Here is a 16,274-nt window from a genome sequence, read left to right on the forward strand (position 1 = left end):
CCACTTGAGAGAACAGCTCTTGTGGTCCTAGGGTGCAGATGAGAGCGGGGAGCTCTTACAGACTCACACTGACTCCACCTGGCATACCTAATGAGCCAAGGGGTGGACACCAGACCCAAGCGAGCCAGCCAGAACTTTCTGGAATGTGGGTAAAAAGTCTGTTCACTCTAGTGACCCATATTGTGAGATGATGCAGGCATCTACAGCCATGCTTCTTGCCACACAGAAGGAAGAAACCGGTCTGCAGATAAGTGGAATAAAGTAGATACTCAAGGGAAGCATAAAGAACCAGAGCAAGACAGGAACCAGAAATGGGGAGAAACAGTCCTGGTGAGGGTTGAGCTCCTGATTGCTCTTCTAGTGGTTTGGCTATTTAATTCTACCTTTCATGTCATCGGAACTCCAAGACCAAACAAATGCTGTCTTTGTCTAAACCAAGTTGAGATTTCTGCCACCATAAGAAGCCTGATTGAAACACCACAATGCCTACTATGATGTCAAACATTATCAATGAAACACTGTCAATAGAACAATGCTATGCATATTTATTTTGCCTTCTACAGACTCTCAACTTAAAAGAAAGAGCAATACTATGCCTGCAGTTATATCAGTGTTAGTTTCTCTTAATTTTGGAATCATTTTTAAAGCCTAAATTTTAGATTCTGCATCTAATTAGTCATGTGCTAAAAGGACATTTTACTTTTCATCTAAATCTTTTCCTTTGGATCATTTTAAATTTGGGATCTTTTCTTTCTGTTAGTTTATTCCCAAAGTTTCCTAATAAGCCAGAAAAGTGAGGGAAAATATTACAGGCCTGTGAGGCTGAAATATAAAGTATATAATTCTACTGATGGGATCATTTTCACAGTTGTTTTCATTGTTGGCTTGCAATATTAACTATTGCTGTAAAACTATCCCAGGGGATTTAGGTGAAACTTTACAACTCTTCTCCCAGCAAACAACAAAGAGGACCTAGGAACAGCTAAGCGAGGAATGCTATGGACTCTTCTTTTTGTATAAGTATTAAATAGACAAATCATGATAATCAAGTAGTTGAACCATATTTCTTATTTGGTCTTTTGGAACTGAAGTGAAAAAAAAAGCATTTGGAAAAATATATACAAACTTAAATTACCCAAAATAAAATTATACTGAGCCAGCTGTGCATTTCGTATTTTCTTATTTAGTGTACAACTGTGATCTAAGTCAACGTCAGCCATAAATCCTTCTTCAAAAAATTCACTGGATACCTAGAAGAAAGGGAAACACCTTTACTGTTACATTATGGTACCTAGCCTCCAAGAAGACCCCCGCTGTTCCCCACTCTTGGTATTCACACCCTTGTATAGCTCCCTGCTCACTATACCGGAGCGGGTCTTCGTGACCATAAAGAAGTGCGGAAGTGTCGGCGCATCATTTCTGAGACTAGTTTATAAAAGCCTGCAGCTCCCACCTCTCTCAGATCACTCGCTCTGGGGGAAACCAGCCACCGTGCAGTGAGGACATTCAGGCAACCTGTGTAGCACCCAGGTGGTGAGGCGCTGCCTCCAGCAACCGTGAGTGAGCCCCGAGGGCCGCAGTGAGGACATTCAGGCAACCTGTGAAGCACCCAGGTGGTGAGGCGCTGCCTCCAGCAACCGTGAGTGAGCCCCGAGGTCCGCAGTGAGGACATTCAGGCAACCTGTGAAGCACCCAGGTGGTGAGGCGCTGCCTCCAGCAACCGTGAGTGAGCCCCGAGGTCCGCAGTGAGGACATTCAGGCAACCTGTGAAGCACCCAGGTGGTGAGGCGCTGCCTCCAGCAACCGTGAGTGAGCCCCGAGGTCCGCAGCCCTGGCCGACAGCTTGACTGCAGCGCAGGAGACGCCAGAATCCGCCAGCTGAGCTGCTCCCAGACCCTGACTCATAGGAACTGTGACATCATCAATGTTTGTTGTTTAAAGCTGCTAAGTTTTGGGGTCACTTGTGACACAGCAACAGAAAATATTCTTCCCTAATAGAGCTGTGTAGAAATGAATAATTATGATATGTTTTAAAATACTAATTTCTCAAAAAACACTAAGAAATGAAATAGTTCTGATACAGCTGCAGAGACGATTCATGTGTTACTCCCAACTGCTGAAAACACAGTTTAAGTTAATGTGTCAGTTCTGCAATATTTTAAAGCATGAAGGACACTCCAAATCGATGGCCTACACAGAATACATGCAAGATTATTATGTACTTTAAACATCTCTGATTTTACCTGAAGTGCATATTTTTCACAAGTTGGCCCCACAGGGATGACCATCACCTGACGAGGAGATAGCCAGAAAGGCCTGAAAAATATATAAAATATGTATTTTCAAAGTGTAATAATGGCTACTTATTACATGATTTTCAAATAACCAAAGATTCTTTTAAAGACTTCACAAGAGGGCAGTTTCAGTAGTGCGGCATGCAAGAAAACCAAATTATATTAAAGTTTGAAGGCAGCAAAGTAAACAAAAGGAGCATTTTGGAATTTTGATAGCACAAGTGTAGGTAGAATGAGCTGGCAGACAACCCAAAGGGCTGAGCGTGCACTTACTGTGTGCCCCAGCAATTGCACTCCTGGCATTTGTCCCAGAGAAATGAAAGCGCATGTTCACACACAATACTGCACACTAACGTCCATAGCAGCTTTATTTATAATAGCCCCAAACGGGAAACACACACCCCAAATGTCCTTTAGCGGGTGAATGGTCAAACCATGGTGCATCCACACTGTGGAACGTGGAACACCATCAGCAAAAAAAAAAAAAAAAAAAGGAACCAACTAATTTATCTCGAAACAAAACAACATGGATGGCTGTTAAGGGAATTCCACTGAGTGAAAAAAAAAGCCTACTTCAAAAGTTTGTGTACTGTGTAAATCCATTTATGTAATATTCTTTATGTACAAAATGATGGAGCTAGAGAACAAGTTCATGGTTGTCAGATAAGAGGACAGGGTGGGATGGTTTGAGTGTGGGGAAAAAAGGGGAGCAGGAGGGAGCCTTACAAGTGATGAACTGTCCTGTGCCTTGACTGGTGGTCTTACACCATCTGTCCATGTGACACAGCTAAATACACATTCACACAAATGAGTGCATGTGAGGCTGGTGAAATCTGAACAAGGTTGGTGGACAGTCTCAATGTCTAGTTCTTGGTTGTGATACTGTATCTAGTTTTGCAAGATGTTACCATTGGGGAAAACTGGGTAAAGAGTGTGCTGGACTTCTCTATATAACTTCTTTTTTATTTTTTTTGAGATGGAGTCTTGCTCACCCAGGCTAGAGTGCAGTGGCATGATCTCGGCTTACTGCAACCTCTGCCTCCCAAGTTCAAGTGATTCTCCTGGCTCAGCCTCCTGAGTAGCTGGGATTACAGCCATCGCCACCACACCCAGCTAATTTTTGTATTTTCAGTAGAGACGGGGTTTCACCATGTTGGCCAGGCTGGTCTTGAACTCCCGACCTCAGGTGATCCACCCACCTCGGCCTCCCAAAGGTTGGGATTACAGGCGTGAGCCACCACATCTGGCCTCTATATAACTTCTTACAACAACATGCAAACCTACAATTATTTCAAAATATAATTTTTCTAGAAAAAAAAAAGATGGCAGGGTAGGTATAAGCAGTGTCCGCTGTGGGACGTGTTTGCCCTTTCCCTGTCATAGTGAGTATTTAGTCTGAAGGTGAAAGGACATGCAAGGAGGACTATTTCAGATAGTATTTTATGAATGTGCATATTTATATATTTATTCTCAAATTACAAACACAAAACAATACATGATAAATGGTAGAACACAGAAATACAGGGTATATAACCGAAAGTACATGTTTCCTTTTGAGCTCTGTCCTTATCCCATCCCCAGCCCTCCTCCCCTAAAGGACCCACATTTTAGCCATCTTTACTTTTGGCTCCTGGGGAGATTTCCCCGCAAGCCTGACTGCTGTCTGAAGTCTGGATTTATGAAGTGCGGGGAGTATACCTCAGTCTCTGCGACAAAGGAAGGCATGCTCAGTGCACTGGCCCCAACCACCTCCTGTCTCCCTCTCCATCTCCTATTTCACTAGTTCTCTCTCTTTTCTTTAAACCACTTTCACTGCAACCATTCTAATGCAAAACACCATCATCTCTCACCTATGGTAAACTATTTAAAACCAACTGGAAAGAAATATAAACATGTTAACTCATACTCAGGTGGCATACATATTCATACCCATACTTTTGGCTTAACTGTAACTTCAACAGCTTAGAAACTCCACGATACCTAAGTGTATTTCTCTATGATCACAAAATATCAGGAACATACACAGACTCTCCAGCTACCCAGGACTTTTGGAAGACACTTGTTTGGGAAACTTTCCACCTTATGTTTCCTGCTCAAAAATTTGCTTCCTCAGCCTCAATGGACATGAATGGTAGTATGCATGGGTGTGATCTAGGTTCTGCTAATGTATAAACACGGCACTCTGACTTAAGACAGAGTGGATAAGGAGGCACCACATGGAATCCATCATGGCAAGGAAAGGTGATGCAGAGACATGGAGCTTTTGGAGGAACTGGTTGCAGTGATCCTAGCAGTATCATCTGGTGCCCAGTGTCCACAGTGGGAGCTGCAGGGACTGTGCCCAGCAATAGTAGCAGTGGGGGCAGTAGTTTCTGAAGAGAGAGCTAAACTGCATCAGCAGATGCTTAGCCAATTTCTAAAAATGGACTGGGAGGTAGAAATTTCACAGGTGGTTGCTGGTTTGCAGCATTTCCACATACTAGGATACATCATCACAAGATGTTGTCTGCCAGCTGGTGCCATAACTGCTAGTAAAGCCACTTGCTTCTGAGTGCATGGTGATAGTAGTGAGTCCCATAATGCCAGTGCAATGCTTTACTTATTTGCTATAAAATCTCTTTCATAGTCAGAAGCACTGTTGTGTTCCTGGCAGCGCATAAGTATATATTTGGTGCCACTGGCAGAAGCATGGCAGCAAAGAAGAGCAAAGCAAAATCCACAGTGGGTCTCTATTCAGTGAGAACGAGGCACTGGTCCTTACATGATGAAAGGGATCCAATGTAATCAACCTGCTACAAGACCACTGGCTGTTCCCCCAGGTTATGGTACCATCCTGGGGGATCACAATTAATCACTACTGATGGCAACCTGAATTCTCAGAAGAGATGTAGCCAGATGGAACTTAGTGAGGCAAAGTCCATGTTTTTGAGCCCATGCATATCCACCAGTGGCCACTTTGCCCATGAGCCACTGAGCAACAACTAGGGGAAAAAAGAAGCTGATTTTAACAGAATGGGTCCTCTTGTATTGGAATATTGAAAAATTCCTCAACAGCGGGGGCCTTTTGATGGCAATACCACCTCTGTTGGCCCATTCTGAGTGATCATCCACATTTCTGCTTCCCAAATCTATGTAATTTATTTTTCAATCTAATTAGTTCTAAATCTTTGACTTTGTGGCCAAAGCAGTAACTAGAGCCCATGCATACATGTAACTCCACATCTCCGGCCATTCTTCCTTCCGGCACAAGATGCGCCACTCAAAACTCTGCACTTCAGGACACTTCCCTTCCCCGCTGTCATCCTCAATGGGCTGTGCTGCTGAGCCATCCTCTTTGAGTTTGTGCCATTTATGAATCAGGTTTACGTGTTTTCCTCCTCAGTGGCTGTAGGGAACCCCAAAGGCAAACAATATGGGTTGAAGGAAGGATGGCTGGAGGGCAAGAGGTGGTACCTAGTGTGGGTCACATGTTTTCAGGACAGCAACTAGATCTCTGAAGGGCTTGAAATAGGTAAAAAGATAACTTTAATTCTACCGAGTCCCCCAAAAGGTAAATGGTACAGTTTTATGACACTCTCCCTTTGTTTTTATTTTCTGATCTGGTAAATGGAATAAGAATTCTTTATTTGCTGTTTGGACACTTGCTAATTATAAGGCAGGAAAGGCCCTTTCTTTTGTTACTACTTTTATCTTTTACACATGATTTTTTAAGAATAGAAATATTTTTTAAAAGGAAAAATAAGTAAATTAATAAAAATTAAAAAGAATAATAGACACGTAGTTTTTCTTTTCCATGTCACTTACCATTTTCCGCCATAGTTTTCTGAAAGAATGGCTATCATTCTTTCCACCGATCCCAGAATGGCTCGATGAATGATCACAGGTCTCTTCTTATCATCCCCATCCTTACTAAAAAATGAAAATTATACATTTAAGTCTTTTCCTAAGATTCAATAACTATCTTCTAGCCTTATATTTAATTTTGAGAATAGATTTAGATTAGTCATATCAGATCTCTCCATTAACCTTATTTGTTCTGTGACTGTCTTGTTTTCTCATTGCTTTCTTTGCTAATCTTTTTTCTTTTATTTTAAAAACTTTTTATTAGAGAGCACTGAAACATATTCAAAAGTAGAGGGAACAGTATAATGAACTTCCACATACCCTCTCTCACCTTCACAAAATGTCAACTCACAGCCAATCTCATCTGATCCAAATGCACCCCCATTCTTGCCACTGTCTCCCACATTATAATCTTCATTTTTAAAATGTTCCTGATACGTGTTCTTGAAGTCCATTGGTCAAATTCCCTGAAACCCTCATGAGGTGTACCTTATATTTAATTATTCCCTCTTCCCCTTAGGAAAAAAAAATGAAAAAAACAAATGATGACTTAATTGTAATGAAGTAAGCCACTTCAAGATCTCTGCACAAGCTTCTCAGAAATATAAATTTCACATTATTGCAACAAATGTAACATGTGACACTTACAAAGTTCTTTTGATACATTTTTATCTAAAAATTATACCAGCTAGCTACTACTACAAGAAATGAAACAAATTTAACAAATAAATAATAAAATAAAACAAACAAATAAAAACAGAGAAACCCATTCATTAAACCTACTTCAAATGAGTTGTAACTGGATATCATCACTGCCAACCATTTCTGCTAAGAGCCATTATAGAATAACTGCAGGCAAAACCCTCTGTCTGGACCCTACAGGAAGCTTTGGGGTAGGGGTGAGCGGCTTGAATCCATTCCTATGCAGGTATATGAAGAAATTCATCCCACAAATTGAAACCAGTATGAAATATTCCTAAATATCCCATCATGTTGATTTTGTGTGGGGAAGAAAGAGAAGCAAACTGATCCTTTCACAGAGCCTGGGTATCCAAAATTTCTGTCCCATCATTTCTTTGAATCATGTCTAGACTTAAGAAGAGCAAATAGTGACATAAACTATGATTACACATCTGTGCTATCAGATAAACATTGGAATGAATGCCAAATTCCCCCAAAATAACCCCAGTGGATTTGCTTACAATTATATTAGATTAATAGATAAATTTGAAGAGAATAACTTCACAATGTTGATTCTTCTCATTCCAAAGTGTGGTATGAATCTTCATTTAAATAACTCTTTTTTGTGGTCTTGGAGAAAATTTTATAGTGTATGCTTATAAATAACATCTATAGTCATGTGTTGCCTAATGATATTTTGGTCAACAATGGACTGCAGATATGATGGTCCCACGAGATTATAAAGAAGCTGAAAAATTCTTTTTTTAAAAAAATTGTACTTTAAGTTCTAGGGTACATGTGCACAACGTGCAGGTTTGTTACATACGTATACACGTGCCACGTTGGTGTGCTGCACCCAAGGAAGCTGAAAAACTCCTATCATCTAGTGATTTGTGTTACAAGTACCTACAGCACTCAGTACAGTAACATTCTGCACAGGTTTGTAGCTAGCAGCAATAGGCTATCCCATATAGCTTAAGTGTGTAGTGGCCTGTGTCATCTAGGTTTGTGTAAGTACACTCTGTGATGTTCACACAACAATGATATTGCCTAACGACACATTTCTCAAAACATATCCCTGTCATGACTATATTTACGGGGATGCATGACTATATTTATATTTATTGTTGTTTATTCATATTTTCTACTTTGTTGTTGCTGTTGCTTCTGAAATGTTTTTTCCATTGCATTTCCTAGCAGATGATTGCTAACATTATGAAGGCAAACTGATTTTTGCATTTTTACTTTCCATTATTATTAGTTCCCTTTTCTCCATTTGATTCTGTTGGATTTCTCTATATTTTAACATCTACAAATAATAATTTTATCTCTTGCCTTCATGTATTTGTAATCTCAGAATAATTTTGAGTAACAATACAAATAGTAGTCATATTCATCTTCTTCCCAACTGTGTTGAGATGTTATTGCTGTTTTCTGATAAAGGCTCTTTATCATGATAAGGAAATTTCTGTTCATTTCACAGGAATGAATGTTAACTTTTATCTGATGCCTTTCTGCATGCTGAATGTAATTAATGACAACAGCACACTCTCATCCACCCCTGCTTTTTTAGGGAAAAACCCTTGCTCAATCATGATGACGACCTTGATGCTTCTCTCTCTCCTCTCATACATAAACCTGAGCAAATCACATCAGTTCTTCCTCCAGAACACACTCCCAGTACCCCTACTTTGTTCATCTCTATGCCACCTGGCTCCAACTGTCATCGTTTCTTACCTGGTCTGCAATCCACTGCTTCCACCTTTGCTTGCCTACTCGCCATTTGCCACACAACACCTATGATAGCTGGCTGGGCTGATTTGTTTCTCCTCCACGTCCTCCTTAAATGAGGAGTTTCACTTGCATTCAGATGGCCCTAAGCAATTTTGTTGTAGGACGGATCCTGAAGGTTTGACTTTCTTACTAATAGTTCTGACCCTTGTTCCTCCAAAACAGACAGATTAGACTTTTTGGGGTCCTACTAACTCCACTGTACCAATCAGGCAAAAAGTTAGAGGTCAACTCCCAGAAGCTTTTCCATTTTGGCACACGGTATGACCTATGGGACTTGGCCACTGGGTGGCGAACACATGGAACAGATCTGAATATCACTACAAAGCCTTCGATAACTGAACTGACACCGAACCACAGCCCACAAAAGTGCGTTGGAAATGTCCACCTGAACCTAACCAGGCAGATTCACTGCCAAAACAAGACAACCACCTTAGGATTTAAACAAGACACAGCATCTCATAACATATTCAAGATGTTCAGGATACAATCCTAAATTACTTAGCATATGAATCATTAGGAAAATTCTCAATTTGTGAGAAGAAAAGACAAACAACAGTCCAGCAGCAAAAAAACACAAATGATGGAATGACCAAAGGCTAGAAATAGCCATTATAACTGTACCCCAAGAAGCAAGGTAAACACACCTGGAGTGACTGGAAAGACCAAAGTCTCAGCAAGAAATACAAAACATGAGCAACAGAGATTGTAGAACTGAAAACTACAATCACAGAAAGTTTTAAAAAGTCATTAGATGGATTCAGTAGCAACAGAAATGGTAGAGTTGGTGAATTTGAAGATAAGTAAATAGAATGTATCCAATCTGAAAGATATACAAAGAAAGACTGAAGGAAGCATAAACAGCCTCAGAAAACTGGAAAAATACCAAAAGGTCTAATATTCAGGTCACCTGAGTCCCAGAAGGAGAGGAGGTATAGTATAAAAGAAATATGGAAAAACAATGGCTGAAAACTATCCAACTTCCGCAAACCAATAACTTACAGATTCAAGAAGTTCAAACCACCACTACATAGACTTGAATAAGTCCACAGACAGACACATCACAATCATGTGTCACATAAAGGAAAAGTGACTCAAATTGCTGCATATTTCTCATCAGAAACCACAAAAGCCAGAAGGATGTGTAACAATATTTTTTGTTTTTACTTTGCAAGAAAATAAATTATATAACTTAAAAAATAAAATCCCCAAACTAAGCAGTTCATCAAAATATTTCAGCCTACAGCCTACAGAAACTGCTACCATTTAAAATCGTACAGCGTTATCATCTCAGTGTGTAGTGGCACACATGCAAATAGCATAGACCATATGAGGACAGATTACAACTTAGGAACTCAAATTTGTTCAACACTCTGAACAACATATAGTGTAGATGACAGGAAAGCTCTCATCTAATGTTTATTTTACAAACATGACCTTGGAGGAATTAATAAGATGGCATCTCAGTTATTTACATAAAAATAGAAAAATCAGCTTGAGTTTAAGACAGCAAATCTTTCTATAAAACTAGCCAATCTTTCACCCAGATTGAAGTTTTAAAATTTGCTCTTTGAAAGGGCTAATGACATCTTACTGCAAATAATGTAAAATATTTTTTAACTACTCAGGTCATATTTTGTATTAAATTTAATAAAAAGTAAAAATAAGAAAGCTAAGTTTTTACTTTGGGAAGCGTTAACATTTATGCATAAGATGAGAACAAGACTTGAAAAAACAAGTTGATAGAACTCAGGAGCCCCTCCAATAAATGCAAACATTGGAAGACTTCAGAATTTATTTCGAGATCCTCACTAAATCATTGGAGCAGTAATGTTCTAATATTTATCTCATTGTAAGCATCAAAATTGTTCTATATTTTCCCTTCATAAATTTTATTTCATGTCTACTTACCCTGGAAATGAGATGCAACAAAGGTTAACACAAAAATGGATGTCTCTGTTTTTAAATTAGAAGATGAGTGTTCTAGGTCAGGATCGGTGGCTCATGCCTGTAATCTCAGCACTTTGGGAGGCTGAGGTGGGCAGAGGTAAGGAGTTCGAGACCAGCCTAGACAACATGGTGAAACCCTGTCTCCACTAAAAATACAAAGTTTAGCCAGGCATGGTGGTGCATGCCTATAGTCCCAGTTACTCAGGAGGCTGAGGCAGAAGAATTGCTTGAACCCAGGAGGCAGAGGTTTCAGTGAGCCAAGATTGCGCCACTGTACTCCAGCCTGGGCAACAGAGCAAGACTCATCTCAAAAAAAAAAAAAAAAAAGATGAGTGTTCAAAGTTTGCATTAACCTCAGAAGCGTCCTCTTGCCATACTACTAAGTTAATATATATTTTTAAACAATGTTTTTAAAATATTAAAACTAAATAACTATCAACTCAGAATTGTACAAGCAAAGAAGGTTATTTTCTTTGAAAGTACAACCAAATAAAGACATTCTCAGATGAAAGAAAATAAGGCAATTCATCTTCAACCGACCTGCTTTAAATAAACTGTTTATTCTCTTATATCTTCAGGTATATGAGAAATGATACTAGAGGGAACCCTGGAAAGTCAGGAATGAAACAAGATCAACAGAAATGGTAAATATTTGGTAAATATAATTTTCTCCTCCTAAGCTCTTTAAAACATGTACTATGATTGAAAACAAAAATAATATTGCTTATGAGGTTGTTAATGTATATGACATGTAGTGTGTAGTATGCCTTCCAAAATGAATTTTTAAATAACAAGACTTGAAAGTCAAAATTGTGCCTTGATCCGTGGGCTGCAGAATGGATGCTGTGTTAATAGGCATGATAAAACATTAATCTCCTTGTACATCTCCATCAGAGCTCTTGGATGACCAGGTGCATTGTCAATGAGCAGTAATCTTTTGAAATGAATCTTTTTTTTTTTCCTGAGCAGTAGGTCTCAACAGTGGGCTTAAAATATTCAGTAAACCATGCTGTAAACAGATGTGCTGTCATCTAGGCTTTGTTTTTCCATTTCTAGAACACAGGCAGAGTAGATTTAGCATTATTCGCAAGGGTTCTAAGATTTTCTGAATGGTAAATGAGCACTGGCTTCAACTTAAAGTAACCAGCTGCATTAGCTCCTGATAAGAGGGTGAGCCTGTCCTTTGAAGTTTTGAAGCCAGTCATTGACTTTTCCTCTCTAGCTATGAAAGTCCTAGAGGGCATCTTCTTCTAATAGAAGGCTGTTTCATATATATTGAAAATCTGTTGTTTAGTGTTGTCATCTTCATCACTGATCTTAGCTAGATCTTAGCTAGATCTTCTGGATAACTTGCTGCAGCTTGTACATCAGCACTTGTTGCTTTACCTTGCACTTTTATATTATGGAGATGGCCTTTTTTTTTTTTTTTTTTGAGATGGAGTTTCACTCTTGTTGTCCAGGCTGTGCAGTGGCATGGTCTTGACTCACTGCAACTTCTGCCTCCTGGATTCACACAATTCTCCTGCCTCAGCCTCCCAAGTAGCTGGGATTACAGGCACCCACCACCACGCCCAGCTAATTTTTTTATTTTTATTTTTGTATTTTTAATAGAGATGGGGTTTCAACAACCATATGGAGTTGGCCAGGCTGGTCTTGAACTCCTGACCTCAGGTGATCCACCTGCCACTGCCTCCCAAAGTGCTGGGATTACAGGCATGAGCCACTGCACCTGGCCCCAGAGATGGTTCTTTTAACTTCATGAACCAACCTCTGCTAGTTTCAAACTTTGCTTCTGCAGCTTCTTCACCTCTCTCAGTCTTCACAGAATTGAAAAGTTAGGGCTTTGCTCTGGATTAGTCTTTGGCTTCAGGGAAACTTTCTCCACATCAGCAAGGAGGCTGTTTCACTTCCTTACCATTTGTGTTCACTGGAGTAGCACTTTTAATGTCCTTCAAGAGCTTTTCCTTTGCATTCACAACTTGGGTAACTGGTGCAAGAGGCCGAGCTTTTGGCCTATCTGGGCTTTCAACAGTCCTTCCTCACCAAGCTTAATCATTTCTAGCTTTTGACTTAAGGTGAGAGACTTATGACTCTTCTTTAAACTTGAATATTTACAGGCTGTTGTAGGGTTATTCATTAGCCTAATTTCAATGGTATTGTGTCTCAGGGAATAGGGAAGGCTGAGGAGGAGAGAGATTAGGGAGTGGCCGGTGGAGCGGTCAGAACAGACAACATTTATCGATAAAGTTCACTGTTTTAAATAGGCATAGTTCATGGTGCCCCCCAAAATTATAATAGTAATATCAAATATCATTAATCACCGTAACAGATACAATAATAACGAAAAAGCTTGAAATACTGCAAGAATTACCTAAATGTGACACAAAGACATGAAGTAAGCCCACGCTGTTGGAAAAACGGCACTGACAGACTTGCTTGACACAGGGTTGCCACAAACCTTCAGTTTATAAAAAATGCAACATCTGCGAAGTGCTACACAGTGAAGCACGATAAAACAAGGTGTGCCTGTGTGTATATACAGTCATGCACTGCACACCAGTGGTCTGGCCAACAACAGAGCACATACATGACAGTGGTCCAGTAAGATTAGAATGGAGCTAAAAATCTTCCCATTATTCAGGTGTTTGTGGTGACGCTGGTGTAAATAAATCTACCATGCTGCCAGCTGTATAAAAGGACAGCACATACAATTATGTACTGTACGTAATACTTGATAATGATAATAAACAACTATGTTACTGGTTTATGTATTTCCTACACTATACTTTTAATTGTTATTTAAGGTGTATTCTTTCACTTACTTTAAAAAAAAAAGTTAGTTGTAAAACAGCCTGAGGCTGGTCTTTCAGGAGGTATTCCAGAAGAAGGCACCATTATCACGGGTGATGACAGCTCCAAGCGTGTTACTGCCCCTGGAACCTTCCACTGGGACAAGATATGGAGGTGGAAGACAGTCATATCGATAACCTTGGCCTTGTGTAGGCCTAGGCTACTAGGCTGATGTACGTGTTTGTGTCTTAGTTTTTAACAAAAAAACTTAAAAGTAAAAAATTTTTGAAGTTTTTAATAGAAAAATGTTTATAGAATAAAGATATAAAAAAAATTTTTGTACAACTATAATGTATTTGTGTTTTAAGGTAAGTGCTATAATAAAAGATTCAAAAGTTTTAAAATGTCAAAAATGTATAAAGTAAAAAAGTTACAGTAAGCTAAGGTTAATTTACTATTGAAGAAAAAAATTATTTAAATTCAGTGTAGCCTAAATGTACAGTGTTTATAACGTCTACGGTAGTAGACACTAATGTCCTTGGCCTTCACATGTACTTACAACTTACTCACTGACGCTCCTGCAGCAACTTCCAGTTATGCAAGCTCCATTCATGGTAAGTGTCCTAAACAAGTGCACCATTTTTTATCTTTTATACCTATTTTTACTGTACCTTTTCTATGTTGAGATATGTTTTGATACACAAATACCTTACCACTGTGTTACAGTTGCCTACAGTATTCAGTACAGTAACATGCTTTACAGGTCTGTAGCCTAGAAGCAATAGTCTAGACCATATTAGCGTAGGTATGTAGTAGGCTCTACCACCTAGGTTTCTGTAAGCACACTTGGTGATGTTCACACAGTGAACAAAGGGATAATCAGTGGTCCCATAGAACAGAATTTATAATCTAGAAACAGACCCACATATACATGTCCAACTAATTTCTAACAAAGATACAAAGGCAAGTCAATGGTGAAATAATGGCCTGTTCTCACATCATTTGATGTGTGAATAATTAGACATTTAGATGCAAACAATGAATCTTGACCTAAATGTCACATCTTACACAAACAATGAACTCAAATCAGATCTTAGAACTAGAAAACTTTTAATATAAAACATAGAAGAAAATCTTCTTGGCCTGTACTTAGGCAGAGCTTATAGATGTGATGCTAAAGCATGATCCATAAAAGAAAAAAATTGAGAAATTAAACTTTACTGTATTTAATAACTCAGGATGAATGGGAAAGTAAAGATATTACAAAAAATGAAAAAGCAAGCTACAGACCAGGGTAAAATATTTGCAAATCATATATTCCTCCAAGGGCTTGTATCTAGAATATATAAAGAATTCTCAAAACTCAACAGCAAGAAAACAAATCACTCAATTAAAAATGAGCAAAAAGACTTTGGCAGACATTTAACCAGAGAGGATAAATGAATAGCAAAGAAGCACATGAAAAGATGTTAACATCATTAGCCACTAAAAAAATGTAAAATCAAAAGATAATGAAATACTACCACACACCTATTAGAACTGCTTAACAAACAAAACCTGACAATATCAAGTACTGGCAAGGATGTGGAACATCTGGAACTCTTTACACATTGCAGGTGAGAATGCAAAATGGTGCAGCTGCTCTGGAAAACAGTTTGGCAGTTTCTACAAAGTTAAATATTTAATTATCATATGACCCATTCCCAGTTATTTAACCTAAAGAAATGAAAACTTCTATTCACACAAAAACCTATACACTGATATCTACAGCAGCTCTATTCATAATCACCAAGAACTGGAAGCAACCCAAACACCCTTCAATGAGAGATTGGATCCACAATGGCACACTAGTCAGTGATAGAAAGGAACAAACTATCAACACTTGCAGAACCATGGATGCATCTCCACAGCACTGTGCTACGCGAAAGAAGCCAGTCTCAGAAGGCTCAATACTGCATGGCTCCGTTTACATGACATTCTGGAAAGGGCAAAACTATGGTGATGGGGAGCGCATTAACGGTAGCCAGGGTTAGGAGTAGGAGGAGTGTGTGACTACAAAGAAGCAGCACAAGAGAACAACAGAATCATAACCATCAAGCTGTACACACAACACACACACACAAAGAGTTAATTTTACTGTATTTTTTTTAAAGAAGTTGTTGGTTTACAGTAATAAAATTGCCTTTTTTTCCCTGCTTTTTCAAGAAAACATCTCATCCTTAAGACACAGACCCAATGCCAGCATTTTGTGAAGTCTTCCCCCTGTAACTCAGGGAGAGTCAGCAGCCTGGATCATATTTTCATGGAACTTTGTTCATATCTCTACCCTCATGTTTACTTATCTTCCGCCCCCTACTAGACCAGAAAATTCAAGTTGATTCCCAACTGGATTATGATCAGGTAAACAAATATATATTGAGTGTATAGCACATATACTAGACATTCACTAATGTTTATTTTTGTATTGCTAATACTCAAATGACAAAGAATTAGAATATTAGTACTATAATATTTATCACAGTGAATCACTCACCTAACATATGTGAGATTAAATCTAATAGGCAGTTGGAAGTCCAGCTGAATTGTAGCACATTGATGGTATCTGCCAATAGCATCCTTGATTTTTATGTCAATCTACAAATTAAATAATGTTTGCTTAGAGAGAGTAAGTATTTTTCTTTTACATTTTGCTGTTTTGAAGCGTGTGGTCGACTCACTTTAGGGCCATAAAATGCTCCATCTCCTGGGTTCATTTTCCACGGTTCTCCGAAGTCCATCAAGCTGTTCTGCAGTTGCTTTTTCAAAAGAAGGAAAAAGATACAATTATACATTGTATCTTTTTTTACATACAGCTCATAAAAGTTACTATAACTCTTCATTACAGTCTATGTTAGTTCAACATATATTTATTGAGCATCTTTTACA

At 38.8% G+C, this 16,274-nt stretch overlaps 1 protein-coding gene across 2 annotated transcripts in view; it reads right to left on the reverse strand.

The window, feature by feature from the left end:
• TARS3 (threonyl-tRNA synthetase 3) overlaps positions 1-16,274 on the reverse strand; it is a 71,336-nt gene that overhangs the window by 996 nt on the left and 54,066 nt on the right. Inside the window, exons 14-18 of one of the 2 annotated variants that reach the window (XM_024232835.2) lie at positions 16,067-16,144; positions 15,883-15,983; positions 6,099-6,203; positions 2,244-2,316; positions 1,136-1,250 (exon numbers count right to left, since the gene is read on the reverse strand). In XM_024232835.2, coding sequence (XP_024088603.2) covers positions 1,136-1,250; positions 2,244-2,316; positions 6,099-6,203; positions 15,883-15,983; positions 16,067-16,144 — 472 coding nt within the window. Of the gene's footprint in view, positions 1-1,135; positions 1,251-2,243; positions 2,317-6,098; positions 6,204-6,468; positions 6,653-15,882; positions 15,984-16,066; positions 16,145-16,274 lie in introns of those variants that run through there. The other variant, XR_008513831.1, reaches the window with a different exon arrangement.

This window comes from Pongo abelii, chromosome 16 (assembly GCF_028885655.2).
Source record: "Pongo abelii isolate AG06213 chromosome 16, NHGRI_mPonAbe1-v2.0_pri, whole genome shotgun sequence".
Taxonomy (NCBI): domain Eukaryota; kingdom Metazoa; phylum Chordata; class Mammalia; order Primates; family Hominidae; genus Pongo; species Pongo abelii.